The 16,302-nt window shown below is 34.3% G+C and overlaps 1 protein-coding gene across 1 annotated transcript in view; it reads left to right on the top strand.

Moving 5' to 3' along the window:
• Nucleotides 1-11,338: 11,338 nt before the first annotated feature.
• LOC110033309 (agamous-like MADS-box protein AGL9 homolog) overlaps nt 11,339-16,302 on the top strand; it is a 48,794-nt gene continuing 43,830 nt past the window's right edge. The window contains exon 1 of the mRNA XM_020737235.1: nt 11,339-11,708. Within this exon, the coding sequence (XP_020592894.1) occupies nt 11,524-11,708 (185 nt within the window). The 5' untranslated portion in view covers nt 11,339-11,523. The remainder of the gene's footprint in view (nt 11,709-16,302) is intronic.

Here is a 16,302-nt window from a genome sequence, read left to right as displayed (position 1 = left end):
TTTGGTCATGAATTAGTTTCTAAGGAGAAGAAAATAATTTCATATAAGAACTTTTCCTTTTGTTGTTTTGTCTTTATTATTGAGTTGGACTTGATTTAGTTTTCAGCGCCACTGGGGATCGAACCCATGACCTGAGGGGACTTACAGTGAACCCCGCCAACCAACAGGTCACGGCTTGCGGCACACACGCGCGCGCGCGCACACACACACATGTAAGATCAATTTTGGAAGCAAAGAGAGAGCTGAGATAGAATTTCCTCTTATAAGACTCCATTAATAACAGGTATATGGATTACATTCATTTTTCGTGTTCTATAAAAAGTTTTATCTTCTTTACTAAAGTTTGGATGACACTTTAATGAATAATTTAAATCACAATATATGGTGATAATGTTATTGAAGGATGAAAACAAAATATCTTTGCCTATACTGCATTAAAACATGATTAATAAATGATACATTTGTTAGCTAAATGAATTCAAATTTTCGTGAAATTTTCAAGATGACTTGCAGCATAGTTTTTTCCTTATGAACGTAACCCCTTTCCCATGAACACAAGTAATAAGCATCGCAAAGAATTGAGAAACTTTTTACCATTCTTTAGCTAAAATTGGAAATAAGAATTGACTAAGCGGATAATGGATGTCTGAGATTTAAGATCATGGATATATAATGAGTTGTATCTTTGTAAGAAAATACTAGCGTATAAATTTTTTAATGGGGTAGAGTTTTTTTTTGCAAAAAACATCACGACTTCATTCTTATCACTTGAAAGGTAAGTTTCAATGCTCACTTGCGAAACAAAAAAAATTAAATATTCCTAATACCAAAGAAAATCAAGTTGGATTTGTATCATAAGCCTTTCAACCTAATTATTAGTACGAGACCGGGTCGTACATGAATAGTATGAACCATCCCGATCACATTGGTGCTTCATCAAGTTGAATATGATCCTAGTACATTTGAAAATGTGAATTTCAATGCAAGTAGATCTCACTTTGCTGAGAATGTTCTTGAGAATGATCAACCACTGAACAATGAAGTATAAAGATTCTACGATTTATTGAATGTTGCACAATAACTTTCATGTGCATATTGCATCACACAAAAAGAGTTATCAATAATACTTAGAAAGTTGACCATTAATTAAATTGTATTATAATATGCCTAAAGAGTGTTTAACCAAGTTAAAACAATATTAAAAGAGACAACCCATAAGGAAAATTTAGTTTTAGAGGACATTAACATAACAAAAAAATTAGTGTCTAACTTAGGATGAATATTAGAGAAGATAGATTATTGTGTTAGTGAATGTATGTTTGGTTATATGACAAAGGCAATAGAGACATAATACAGATTTTATTGTGCTGAAAGATTTAAACCACGAGGTCAAAAAAGTAAAAAAATATAAAGTTATTTCATACAAGCGTCTCTTCTATTTGCCACTCATTCCTCATCTTCGAAGACTCTTCACCTCAATGTACAATTTCTCACATGATATGACTCTAAAATAGATTTGGTGATAATCATTCTTTGAGCCACCTCGGAAATGGAGAAGCCTGAAATTATTTTGATCTTACCTATCCTGGGTTATTAGCTGAAGCACTTAACGTTAGACTTGACTTATATGCATATGGGTTCACACCATACAGTCAGGTAACATCATGTTAGTGTTTCTTTGTTCGAGTCCTTATCACAGATCTCAAAGAATTTTTAAATGATCAGATGCGATATTTAAATTCTAATATACTACCGCTAATGGAAGACATATTATTTTAAAATAGATTTAAATATTTGGATTATGAAAATCCTTAATATTTATGGGTCTACATTTATTAAATATTTTTTTTCAATCTAATAGCTATAAAATAGGGTTTATTTTATCCTGGGATTTGGTATCCCTGCAAGAGCATATTGTTACAGTTAATTGCATCTTCAGAATTATGAACTTCAAAGAAAACTCTCGATTAAAATATTAAATTATATTATTTATAATTTTAAGGTTGAATATTTCAAAGTTAAAATTCCCAAGATGATGAATAGATCCAAATTTATACTTTTAAAGGATTAAAAAAGTTTTGGAACTTATAATCAAATGTTGGCACCTGTATCATAAAAAGGCCCAAAAAAAAATTTAACCAACATGGAGAGGAAGGTTTACCTCAAAGGTTTAGAGTTCATGATTGTTGGAGAGGTTTGAGTTTACTCAAAATTAAGATAAAATCAAAAGTATTTGAAGTGGATTGGGTAGCATTGGTTTGAAAACATTTGCTTTGAGAAAATTCAGTTTGGAGGTTTGTATTGGGAAGATAAGTTTGAAACATTGACTTTAAAATGTTTGAATTAGAAAAATTCATAAACTAGGGGGTAGAATTAGGTAGGAAAGATTATTAGATGAAGGTGAAAACCTAATTATGAGATAAACCTATACTCTATAAGGATGATAGAGGGTAAACTAAATTAACTTTTTGCAATAACGTCTCTAGTCAAGATGCCAATGGATTCCATCATTTTCAAGTGCACTGCTATCATTTAATTATTAAATAGTCATATAACTGAAATTCTTCACTTAGTACCATAACAATTTCAAGTGTAGAATTTTTTTAGTTAAAAATGATTAGGGGTGCATTCATTGGTAATCATGGGTTACTTCAACCAAGGGCACATAGTTTATGGGGTTAATGCTTGTTTATTTTATAAGTCATAGGCCTTAGCACTAACTAGGGAATCTAATAGTCTAACATAAGCTTCTAGACTAGACTAGTCTAACGTATTGTTGACCTCATTTTTTGTTGAGGTCTAGTTTTTCCTCTTTAGTAGCTTAGGTCTACTAGCCATAGGACTTTCTAGCCATAGGACTTTCTTATTGATTATTCCTAGAAGACTAGAAATGAACCCTCACCATTAGAAATTTCAGACTCTTCTTTGCTCAACCTGAAGTTCCACATATTGGTCCTGACCTCTAGCACTTAGTAGATAAGATCAATATGAAGGAGCTCAAGTGGAGTCCCCCATAAGATGGTCAGACCTTAGGACTAACCCTAGGTGATCTGGTTCTGGTGGAGCTAACTTACACACAGTACATTCTCTCACATACCCTAAACCCTATGACCCCTTAGATTGATCTCCTAAGTCCTTTTAGAGAGCTCATGTGGATGACCTTGTACCCCTAATCTTTGGTTAAGAGGATTAGTACCAGCACATCGAGCATCCAAAATGAGTCCTCATATGGTTCCTATTGGTTTACTATGACTTCATGGGTTGTTGGCCCATTTTGGCCCAAAATCATCAAATTACCAAATTACCCCTCATGACCAAAAATTCCAAAAATTCCCAGAAATTTCAAAATCATCCCAAATATTCCCAATTTCATTTTTTTATCATCAATTTGACCCAATTTCACTAATTTTACAAAATTTGACCAAAAACCCCAATTTGCCCTTAAATGTCCAAATGTCCCCAAATTAGCATCATTCTTAGCCTAATTGACCCCAATCTTGCACAATTTCAATTCCAAACCAAAATTCAGCATCCTCAATCCTATTCTAAACAAAATTTAAGCCCAATTTGATCCAATTGCAAGCCCAATATTATTCAAATAAAAAAGGCCCAATTTTGACCATATGCCTAAATCTATCAAATTATCCATCCATTCAACTCAAAATCACTTGAAATTTTGTCAAATCCTTCATGACATATTCCTACACCAAATTCAACATTCAATTAGCCCAAATTTTAGCCCAAACTCAATTTCCATTTTAAAAGCCCAACCCCACCACATATAATTCCAAAGGCCCAAGTCCAAAGCCCATATGACAACTCTTTCATTCATCATCCATTTAATCAAATATCACTTCCTAACTTTTAATTTCATGATCAATTCTTTCCAAAGCAAGCCTCATGACAAAACTCCACTAAAATACCAAAAATTCTAAAAATCCCTTCTCATGAAAATTAGTCAAGCCACATGCAAGTCATGAAGCCACTCCCAAACCATAGGCAAGCCATGAGAGTCAAAAGCCATGAAAGCCTTGCCACATCATCAAACTATTAATAGCAAGAGGACAAACCACTTTCAAACTTCTTTAAAAAGGTTTTTCCTTTTAATTATTCTTTTAAACCTCATACTTAACCAAATCACTTGGATGGGGATTTCTCCACACCAATTTAGCTGACCCATCTGATCCTCTTCAGCTCAAGACCAACCTTGGTGGTTGAACCCAACCTAAACCAAGCTAAACAACCTAAACCAAGCCTTGACCCAATTTGACCCAAAATGGCCCTTTTCCCATACTATTTCAATTCCATACCTTTATACATTGCCAACCCTATTTAACTTCACCAAGACCAAGCCCTGACCTCCCTGAGTCTGATGGTGACCCCTCCCTGGCCGGCCAACCACCTTGGTAGTCGGAAAGCCCACAATCAAAAGCTCTACCATGGCAAAAACTCAAAATTAAAACCATCCAAGCTGGCTCATCCCAATTGAATTTTTGCACATTATTGGCATCCAAATAAGCAACTTAGAACACCCACCAATTACCCCTGGTGGCCTCTCCTTCCCCATCTATTTAACCCCCCCCCCCCCCCCCCCCCCCCCCAACACGGGCGCAGGCACTCATTCCTTGGGGAGACTCTGTCAAATTGCTTCCAGAGCTTCTTTGAGACCTCTTAAGCTTAACTCAACAACCTTTAGCCACTAAAATCCACTGTTTGAGCTCAATTTTTTAGCCTAATTTCTAGGTCAAAACAGGACACCCCTCAAACCTCCACCAAATTCAAATGAATTGCACCCACACCATCCCCATAGTGAGAGAAAAAGACCCCCCACAAAAGCCTCAACACCAGAGCACCCTAAGGTGGACTTTGACCAGCACCCAAAATTGACTTCGGTTGAAATCATATCTAGGCGAATCACCATGACTTGAGGCTCCATCCCTAGGCTCTTGGGACCCCCACGAAGCATCCACAAGCATCCAATCGAGGCTAACCCTCTTGGACCAAGGTATTGAAAGTTAACCTTAAATCGAGCTTCATTTTACTCTCCATTTTCATAGAGTTGATTTAAGGGTCAATTAACCATATGGATATGTTCTACTAGTCAAGACAAATCTATAGGAACAAACCGCACTTGATTTGGTTGAGAATCGAGCGAGATATTAACCCTAAAAAATGGATGGTTTGTGGGCTTGATTCATTGGGGACCTTTGTAATTTTGAGCGAGATATTAACCCTAGAAAATGGACAGTTTGCGAGCTTAATTTTGAGCTTAATTAATATTTAAACTTAACCAAGAGGGTAAATGGGTAATAAATGATCTTAAAATAACATGTCTTCATGATTGAAACATAAAAAAGGGATAAGTTGTAGAAACCAACCTCACTTTGAATTTCATAAAGGATAAATTCATAATTATTCAAATAAATGAAATTTGGAAGAATATTTAAATAAGGGTATACAAAGGTGAGGGGTTTGATTTGGAAGATCATAATTCACTGATTTTGAACCCTAGTCGATGGTTTTAATATAATTTATAATTCATGATCGAAAGTACAAATATTCAAAATATTTTTTCTTAAAATTATAAATCCATCCATTAAATCTTAAGGGCTAAGAGTGAACTAGGCTTAATCAAAATGTTGTCTAATGAGGTTTAGAAAATAACCTATAAGTAATTTAAAACCTTCCAAAACACTACAAGCCTATTCTTTAAAATCAAATTCCTTAATTGAGTTGAGTTGCCCTCAAGGGTCTTTACCACTATAATTCATAAGTGAGATATCAAGTGATAATTACCCCACTTAAGGGATGATTAAAACATCAAATTCATTAAGCATAAGGGTATTAATTGGATGAACTATATAGCAAATATGATAAAACCATAATGAACTCAAGATAATTCCAAGGACCATGAAATGTCTAAGGTATTACCCAAACTTCTTCACGATCCTTCGAAAGTCTTGAAGGACATGTGAGTTTATTATAATTTGCTTAATGGAATCATCCTTAAAATTTAAATACACCAAGATATGACATAGGATTTGGTAGGCACACTTTAAGCTTGTACTTCCTACTTTTTCTACCAACATGCTTTAATTCCTGCAAAATTATACATATATATGCTTTGTAAGTACTAAAGTTTCATGTGGAGGAACGAGAAGACCCGCCAAGTACGTTTTTATAGTTTACAACGCTTTCTTTTCTCGTACTTTCTTACATTGTACTTTTATGCTTGTAAACTTGCATGCTAAACAACGATGTCACCGTACATGAAAACTAAAACTTCTAGGATAGCCGTAAAACCAAAACCAAAACTAAAATCAACCAAGATAAAATTCACCACCACAATATTCAAAATATAAGACAAGACAACTCAAAATTTAATCACAAACATCACAAAACAACAATTACAACTAAACTAAGACGTCTCTAGCGGATGATCGGGAATCTCTCGAAGGAAGTAACCTACGATTGTTAACGAGATTTTCAACGGTCTAAATGAAGGTATGGAACTCATTGAGTTGAGCTTAGTAAATTCATTTAGACTAAGTGAATTCGATAGAAAATAGTGGTACCGGAATGAGGGAACCGTAGGATCCTAACCAGTGCCACTCTAATTAACTTTAACATGCCCCATAATATTTAAAGATCCATGACCATAGGAACATTTGATTTGACATCATAACTGGACACATTAAAAAATTTAAAGTCATTAGGATGAGGAGCTTGGAGCTAGTATTGTGGGCAGCACGACCATCTTCAACAGTAATAGGATCTACAACAGCATATCTTTCCTTAGAATTAAACAACAAGCCATAGGATTTTTGGGGTTGTTTGCTTATGCAACATAAATCTTCAACCTTTTCTTTAGGCTTTTGTATAGCTCTGCTATACAATTTAAGCCCTAACCTGCTTTAGGATTCTGAGGTTGTCTTTTTTCATGATCTAAATCCTCACATCTTCCAAGCTATTTGTGTGATCGTTTCACACAAATATAAGCTTAATAAAATTGGAAAGATGAAACATTTAACTATTTCTCCTCTAAATTGAAACCAAACCATAGAATAGCTTTAGAAGTCACCGAGGTTCTACTCAGGATCTGTGACATCTCCTAGTTCTTCTTCCTTTGGATTCCAAAATAAAATGTTCCAAACTTAAGTCATTCTCCTTTCACACCTCTTTGTCTGATCTCGTTAAAAAGTCCTACCCTTTTGAATTCCTAATTCCTTGAAGATACTATTCCCTGTTTTTTTATCGAGAGTTTTCTTAGGTGACTCCGGTTATCTAAGATGTAATTAACTATAGGGGCTTGCCCTTATAGGAAGCATTTCCAGACCTAGCTTAATATAAAACCTATTTAATTCTTCGTATTAAATTGGGAAAATTGTCAGCTTATATATAAAATATTTTTTGCAGATTTAAACGGATGTCATACAATCTTTAGTTTATTTAATCAAGCCTTACAGTAAGTATTGTATTTATCTTTCGGGGTAGATACATTGCTTACGGTATTAGACTCGTTTATTTAAACTACAGAGGATATGAGATTGGTCCAATCTTGTATTTTCAAAACTTGGCCAAAAAGCTATTTTTCCAAAATATATATAAAAATTAAATTAAAACGAGTGTTAGGACATCCATCCTAGCAGCCGACAACTTAACAACTCTCCAACCCAAAATAGTGTCGACAAGTATGTTTGATCTTGAATTTTTTTTATATGTTAGCTAATCGTAAGGTTTACTATTGAGCTACCTAAGGGGGGTTCTCATCATTTAAGTTAGTGGATTTTATAGTTGTTGGGAGTTTGATATTGAATTCATGATTTATTTCAACACCCATATTTATTCAGGGTACCTTAGGTTTGATGTTTTGCATTTGATTTTTTTTGTCTAAGTTTATTTTCTCTGTTAGTTTGGTTTGTCAATATTAGTCTAAAGTCCATATGCCACTTGCAAGATTTTTGTGATTTATTGTTGAAGTGCCTTATAAATTTCATGTGGCTTAAGGGTATTAAGTGTTTTAAATGTTTGGATTTTAATTTAAAAGTTTAAAGTCATTCAAATTATTTTATTTGGTTTATAGTGTTTAAGTATTTTAATTGGTTTAAGTGTTTTGGTATTGTAAGTTATTATAATTTAATTTAAAATGTTTCATGATTTGGGTTTTAAAGTTTTTTTAAAACGTTCAAAAAAAGTATTGTGAAATTAAGAGTTTTCCTAATGTTAGAATTATTTCAAAATGTTTAAACATTTTTAGTTCATTTTTAAATGTTTTTAAGTCGTTTATAAAAATAAAATTTTTAATTATCTTTAAGAAGTTTTAAATTTTTAAGAGATTCTAAATTAACTTTAAAAGTTTTTTTTATATTATTGATATTTAAAAAGTTTATTTTCATTTTATTTAGATTTTAAAGTTATTTTAAATTATTTTTGTTAGTTATAGATTGTTTTATTTTGGTTTTAAATTTATTTTTAATTTTTTTAAATGGTTTTACATTACTTTATATTGGTTTTAAATTTTACATTATTGCTATTTCTAAATTGTCTTAAATCATTTTTAACACTATAGGAATTTAGCCTATATTTGATGATAAAATGTCATCAAGAAATATTATAAAATGGTCGGTTAATTTCTGAGGATTTTTGTATGGTTTGTGTGGCGTAACTAATATGCCTGTCGGTAATCATGTAGTCTAAGGACTTTTCGGGAACTGTTAATTAACGAATGGACACACACACAATATTAACTATGACATGCGATGGAAGGTATGAGAGAAATTGAGAGTTTTACATGCCATGGTTGGATAACTTGAACTCCATATATGGTGTGGTGTTGATTGTATTTTCTGTCAAGATGTCTTAAGTTAATTTTTTTCATTTTGAGTCCCAAACTTTTAAATTTGCTTTAAGATAAATGCAACACATATTCTACTTGATTTCTCTTTTTTATGGCCATCTTAAAGAATAAAATGACTTTAAGATTGATCACTTAATAAATACTTAAATTACATAAGCCTTTTATTCTCATATTTGAGTTTGATCCAATATCAATTCAAGCAAGTGTCTTGAGCTAAACACCCCAACGCATGCTAAGGAGCATGTTCATGTTTGTTTGACTAAAGGATTTGAAGTTAATTTTTTTTAAAACTTTATTTGGTTGTTTGTAAATAAAAAAAAAATTCTAAAAATAATTTTATTTTTATTTATTTTGAAATTGAAAACAAAATTATTTTCCTTATAAAATTTTGGAAAGTGTTATGGAGTTTCAAATAAGTTGCATATTTAATTGCATCCAAACAAGCAATAAATTTGACAATTTTGAGAAGCCAAATGAGTACTTAATGTATTTGCCAAAGTCTGTTTCTCTTATTTTGTAATTTCCTTGGCTAAAGTGCTCAGTTGAATTATTTGCATTCTTAGCAATATTTCTATAGATTATACTAATCATGAGCAACTAATAATCATCAATTTTTTTGCTTAGCTTTATCTTCTATATTTAAGATTTATTTAGCATTCTTTTCTATTTTAGGTATTTAATAAATAAAAGTTTACAATTATAATTTAAAATTTGTTTCCTCAAAAATAAACTTCCTAATCGATTTTTAAAAATAGTAACATTTTGTTGAATAATTTCATCAAAATTTGACTATTTTTCTCAAAAATTCCAATGTCAAAACTATGGCTAAATAGTTTTTGTTGGTTTCTAATTTTCTCAAGGAAAAAGCTTTAGGTGCCAAGGCCTAAAGAATCACTAAGAGACCAATATGGGGTAGAGTTGCTAGATTATAATTTAGTTTTGGTACTAAATTAGTGTAAACTCCCATGGACAAACACACATACTATTAACTATGGATCTGTGATGGCAAGGTGTGAAAGAAATTAAGAGGTTCACTTACAGTGGTAGGATTACTTTCACTCCATATATGGTGAAGCATTGACAATATTTTTAGCCAAGATGTCTTAAGTAAACTTTCTTCATTATGAATACCAAAGTTTTAGAGTTTTCTTTAAGATAAATGCAACACATGTTCTACTTGATTTCTCTTTTATTATAGCCATCTTAAAGAAAATAAAATGACTTCTAGACTGATCTTAATAAATATTTAAGCATGCTAAGGAGCATGTTCATTTTTGTTTGACTTAAGGATGTGTTGTTTGTTTATATAATTTTTTCTTAAAACATTATTTGGTTGTTTGTAAGAAAAATTCAAAAAATAAGTTTATTTTTATTCATTTTGGGTAGCCAAATATGCACTTAGTTTATTTATCAAAGCTTGTTTCTCTTATTTTATAATTGCCTCAGCTAAGGTTTTCAGTTGAATTATTTTATGTTTTTAGCAATATTTCTAGTTATTGCATTGATCAGGGGCAAGTAATATTCATCAATTTTTTTTTTAAATTTGATCTTCAATATTTAAGATTCATATGTTTTTTTTTTAGTTTAAATATTTTTAAAAATAAAATTTTACAAATATAATTTAAATTTTGCTTTCTCAAAAATAAACTTCCTATTTTTTTTTAAATAGTAAAAATCCTATGAATAATTTCACCAAAATTAACTTTTTTTCTTAAAAAAATCCAAATCCAAAACTATGACTAAATGCTTTTGTTTGTTTTCTCATTTTCTCAAGGAAAAAAAATTAGCCATCTTTGAAAAGATTTGTGTGGTAGCAATTTTGAAACTCTTGTCTAACTCTCTTTCCTCTTCAGTTTCATACAAAACAATCTATTTAATATGGTGTTCATAATAATGCGGTATTAACTATGGGCTTGAGGGTCCCACTTTGACCTTCAAATTCAATTTTAGTACAAAAAGAATATTACACACATTCACTTGGCACACATTTTATTTAACAACATGAACTCAAATTTTATTTATTAAAGTCTAAAATCAAGAGCCCACACACTCAAATTAAAATCCCCCCAAAAAAATCTATTTTTTTTGGTCCCAATTGACATCAGCTCATCAATGCCCCAAGCCACTGCAATAAACTATTTTCGTTGTCGTGGGACCTATCCAAACCCAAGGATCCGGTTCAAAGCCCCAAACATGGAACATTAAACTCCAGTTGCGTAATATATTATCCCATTGAAGAAGCTTCTCTGGCTTTTTCTCTAATCACGAGACAAATCCTAGATTAAGTTCCAAGATTGTACGTAGCGGGCGGAGTTTATCGGTCCCCACGAATCCCTACTCGACACGTGTCCTCCCGCTTCATTTTTAAAGTTTTCCTCCCATCCGATCCCCACCCTACAGAATTCTAAACTAATTCAACAACCATAAGACGACGACTGACCAAAAGGTGAAAAAGCGAAGAGAAATGGGGAGACTTGGGGAAATGAGTGAAGGGGGCCCTATCCTTCTTCACATTTCACTTTCTCGTCCTATAAATAGCAAAAGGAAAGGCCTCAGCCCTAGTCCTTGCCGGAAGCAACCTCAGTTTTGGCTTCTTTTCCCTTCTCCTCCTGCTCCATCGATCGTCGGTGATTTCGCAAAGGGAGAGAAGCAAGGGAGATTAAGAGATGGGAAGAGGGAGAGTGGAGCTGAAGAGGATTGAGAACAAGATTAACCGTCAAGTAACCTTCGCCAAGCGCAGGAACGGCCTTCTCAAGAAGGCCTATGAGCTCTCCGTCCTCTGCGATGCGGAGGTTGGCCTCATCATTTTCTCCAATCGTGGAAAGCTCTACGAGTTCTGCAGCAACACGAGGTATACGATTAAGAAGCCTTTTGCTTTTATTACGCCTTTCGGATTAAATTGCTTTGTTACCTATTTGGTGAAAGGTGTAAGGAAGTGAGCAGATCAACTGAGAAAAGAAACTGATCGTTTTTGGGACGAGTTTGTACGTCCTTAGCGCTAGCCTGATTCTATTCTTATTTTTAGGGTTGGTGAGCTGGATAATCTTAGCTTTGGTGGTATTTTGCACTTTAGGTGGTTAGGGTTGTGGGAGAATGGTAAGAGTTTGTTTTACTTTGGGAGAGCAACTACTAACAGGCTTAGAAATTATAGATTGTAGATACGTTATATTGTCTACTACTTTAAGAGTTGAGTCTGAGAACTTTTCGATCACTTGGCTGTTTTCTCCATACTTTTAATTACTTTTTATAACCGAAAATGAAGCCTGCCAAGTTTCTTTCTTTGTTTCTTTCCTTTTTACTTTCATCCGAGTCTCCCTTGCAGTGGAGAGCACACATACTTACCTAGACGGGATCATAATGATCTCCTTCGCATTCCCCCTACGCTTTATAAAATATCCCTGCTTCGTTATGTTTTCCTCATTTCATACTTAGATTTAAACCCTAGTATAGAAATCTAGGGTTTGTTTTGAATACGTGATTAAATCGAGAAACTTTCGTTTTTGCTGTTTTATAAAGTTTAGGTAGGCCAAAATTAATGTCTTTCTTCTATAAGACTTTCCGTGATAGTTATTAGCCCAACGGGCCTTAGGATTGTGCAGATTTCGAGTGCGGTAGTAAGAGAGGACAGTGATAATTATGCTTTGGAAGTCCTAATGCAAAATTGAAATGTTTGCATGGTTTCCATTAAGGCTCCCCACCCTTTTTGGTCACATCTCATAATTAAATCTATAGTATTCTTTCAATTTTTTTCTCGCTTCTTTCCTCAAGTATCATCTGTAACTTCTCCACATCAAAATTTGCTTGGAAAATCTTTTTTTTTTTTGGTCCGAACAGAAACAGATCTGATCTTGCCATTCGCATCCTGTTTTCTTGCCATTCGCATCGTGTTATAGGAGTTCAACTTTTAGGAACTGATTGCCGTGTTACATGATTATAATAAAAATAAAACTATTTTCTCTTTCTACGGAAAATTTGTCCTTAGAAACTATTCTCTCTTTCTACGGAAAATTTGTCCGTAGAACAGCTCTTAAGATTTTACGCTGAAGCTTATGTAACATTTTTTTCTCAATAATCCTTTTTTTTTGTTTTTTATACTTCTGAAAAAATCTCACGCATATTTTCCTTAAATGTTTAATATACTAGTAGTAGTAAGGTAACTAAGAATGTTAATCGAAGTATTAGTAGATTGACCATCCTCTCTTAAAGGTTTCGTTTGGGGCTGCTTTTTTCGCGCGGTGCAGCCCCATACCACAAACTTTTCCCGTTTGGCTCCCAGCTTCGCGGCCGAAGAAAGCCAAAACAGGTGGAAAGCCGGCCGCGGGATCGACCCCGCGGCCCAGCTTTCGCTTCCCGCGTTCGTGGGGAACGTCCGATAATACCCCTGCCTCTTCCGCCTTCGAGAAAAGTAACGAGCGCTCATTTCTTGCCTTCGAAGCCCCTCCTTGCTCAAGCTATGATCCTCCCTGACGCGACAGCCGAAGCCCCTTCCTTGCCTTCGAAGGTCCTCCCTGCTCGGTCCTCCTTTGCGCAAGCTGCGATCCTCCTTCGAACTCATCGTTGAAGGCGGATTCAAGGAGAAACCGACAAAGACACTCTCAAGCGACGGAATTTAAAGCCCTAATCTTCTGATCCCACTGATGTAAACGATGAAGATCCCACCGATGTAAACGACCGAATATATGGTTTTAATTTATTTTAATTTTATTAATTTAATTCATTAATAATTAATGATTATTTCATATATTTTTAATATATTTTTAAACTAATAATAATAATTAGATAAAATTATATATTATTATTTAATGAGTAATTAATTAATTTATAAGCATATTTTTAAGTTTTAAATTATTTGATAAAAATAATTAATTATTAATTAATGATAAATTATATTAAAATATAATTTATTTAATAAAAAATTATTTTATATTTTGTTACAAACATCATTACTACACAGGGGTATGATGGTCATTTCTCTTGAAACAGCTGACCCACAGCTGATTTCAGACAGCTGCAACAAACAACTAGTCAGCTTCCCCATATCAGCTTTCCCGCAGCAGCTTCCTAGGGAAGCGCAGTTGCAGCTGAGAAGCTGTAGCTGCCCCAAACAGAGCCTAAGTGGTTAGCACTGTACTTCAACCTGTCATATGTGTAGAGAAAAGATTATTATTTTGGAACAAAAGACCTTACAAATGTATATACGAAAAATGTCAGCACTAATCTCAAAAAGATCAAATGGTTCGAAGATACTCTATTGTTTCTGATCAGAATTCTACGCCAAAGATTATAAAAGATTGGCCAACTTAGCTCGCTTGCCCAGACAATTGATAATCCCATCTGACCTGAACAATTAGTTGAATCAAACGATCGCCAGAATCGATCAAGAATGAGGCAACAAACAATTAGAAGTAGAATCTGTTTAGTCATATATTACGTCCAATGAACGCGGCCTTTAAAAAAAGTGGTGCCCATTCAACTATTAGAAGTATAGAGGTAGTTAAATTAACTATCCAAGGTTAGGAAAAAAAATAAAGAATACTCATTAACAATTGAGATAAATAGGATAATATTATAATTGTATACTCAAGCTACCTATGGCTAGAAATAAAGGTTATTTTATAAATAAAGGTTACACTCAATTTCCGAAATTTCATCTGATCATGTGTCTTCTCTCTTCTATCTTTTTTTTTTGTACTCTAAACTCTCGTGGTGTGCCTATTATGACATTTTAGGATCTAACATCCTAAAAATTGGTGCGGTGAGCGTAGACATGCCACAAACAAGAAATAGAGAACTACATACAACAATAAATTCAGCAGCAAATGCAAGAGTTACAAAATCAGTTGTTTGGTCGATTTAATGCCCTCTAAAAAGCAATCACTTAAATGCGAGATCAACCGCCTCCCCCGGTAGAAGAATCTTGTGGAATTCAATCTCGGGGGGAGCAACCCCAAGAGGAACCAAAAGTTTCTAGTGGTCGGAGAGTGATTCTGACAATCAACAAACAAGAAAATTCTCATCATTAGGACGTTGGGTTTGTATTAGTGGAGAGGAACCGGTCGGCTGAGGCACCTCCAACATCGGAAAATTCGTTCTCGACAGATTCAAGAAGCGGAATCACCAACAAAATTTTGTCCTCCATATTTGGACTATTATAAAAGAAAGAGTGATTTGACCAATTAGGTGGCTTCGTTTGAATTAGCGATCAAAATGTCGTGGATCAATGACGCCACGAAGTGTCTTCTGTTTCTAACCACCCTGAAGAAGACAACCTTCAAGTTGTTCAATAACATGCCACCAGGGTATGTATCCTCTTTTACTAGATTCAAGAAGGTGTTTGTGGATCACTTCAACAACGTTCAGAGATTGAAGAAATATCTGGCCCTGTTACAACTCAAACAGGATGAGAGTGAAAGTCTTCATTCTTACATCACCCATTTTTAGAAAAAAAAATGTCGGAAGTTTAGAACTTATGCCCAGTCATCACACAAATTGGCTTGACTTAGGGAGTGAAAGGGGCCGACAAGCTTTAAATTTGATTTGGGTTTGTGTGAGCCCAAAACGTTGGTTGAATTGCTAAGATGGCCACAATTATATTACTGCCAAGGAGTATATTGATGGTCCCTTCAAACAAAAAATTGAGGCAACTGATTGGCAATCGAAGAAAGGGGCTTCCTACGATAAAAAGTGGAAGGCAAGGAGCAACCCAACAGCCTTCAGGTCGCGCAAAATATGAGGACGACCAAACCGCAAAGACGAATGGAGAGGGAATAACTATCGGAGTGGCCAGACTCGATACTACGAGCAGACATACGCGTACCGTGAGATGCAAGGAATGAACCCACTCAGGGTCTAGATGGTTGAATTGGCGGAGGTCATCCAAAGAACCAAAGCATCCCTCTAGAAACCCAACTAGTAATGTTAGTACCATCGGGACCACAACCATGATACTGAAGGATGCCAACATCTAAAAAATCTAGTGGACTTAATCAGCATCGTAAAACTGAAGGAATTTGTTGCGATCAGAGCAAACACTCAATGACAGGGACAGATACCAATGAAGGAGTCTGACGTTCCCGTCCGATCAAACTCAATGCACATTACTGGGATCATCCTAACTATTTTTGGATGGGGAGGATTACCCCGTCAGGAAAATCAGAAAAGACTCCAATCAGGGGTGGTACACACCATCTACTCAATCCAAAAATGGAATTATCCACTCATCATATTTTCCGACACGAATTTACTGTTGAAAGGAAATCTGCATAACAACATTATTTTTGTCACACAATTCATTCAGAAGCAGAAGTTCTATCAATAATCTTTTCAAAATAGTATTTTATAAGATTGGGCTAAGGACCTATCAGTTGTCTGCATTTATTGGTCTATTATTCGGCTTCTCTGGAGAGCGAAAGGAAGCTCTAGGCTTTATAGCTTTGTGCATCTCT

The sequence above is a fragment of the Phalaenopsis equestris genome, unplaced genomic scaffold, assembly GCF_001263595.1.
Source record: "Phalaenopsis equestris unplaced genomic scaffold, ASM126359v1 Scaffold001133, whole genome shotgun sequence".
Lineage (NCBI taxonomy): Eukaryota > Viridiplantae > Streptophyta > Magnoliopsida > Asparagales > Orchidaceae > Phalaenopsis > Phalaenopsis equestris.
Note: the sequence above shows the minus strand (reverse complement) of the source record. Positions and strands in the feature narration are given on the sequence as shown.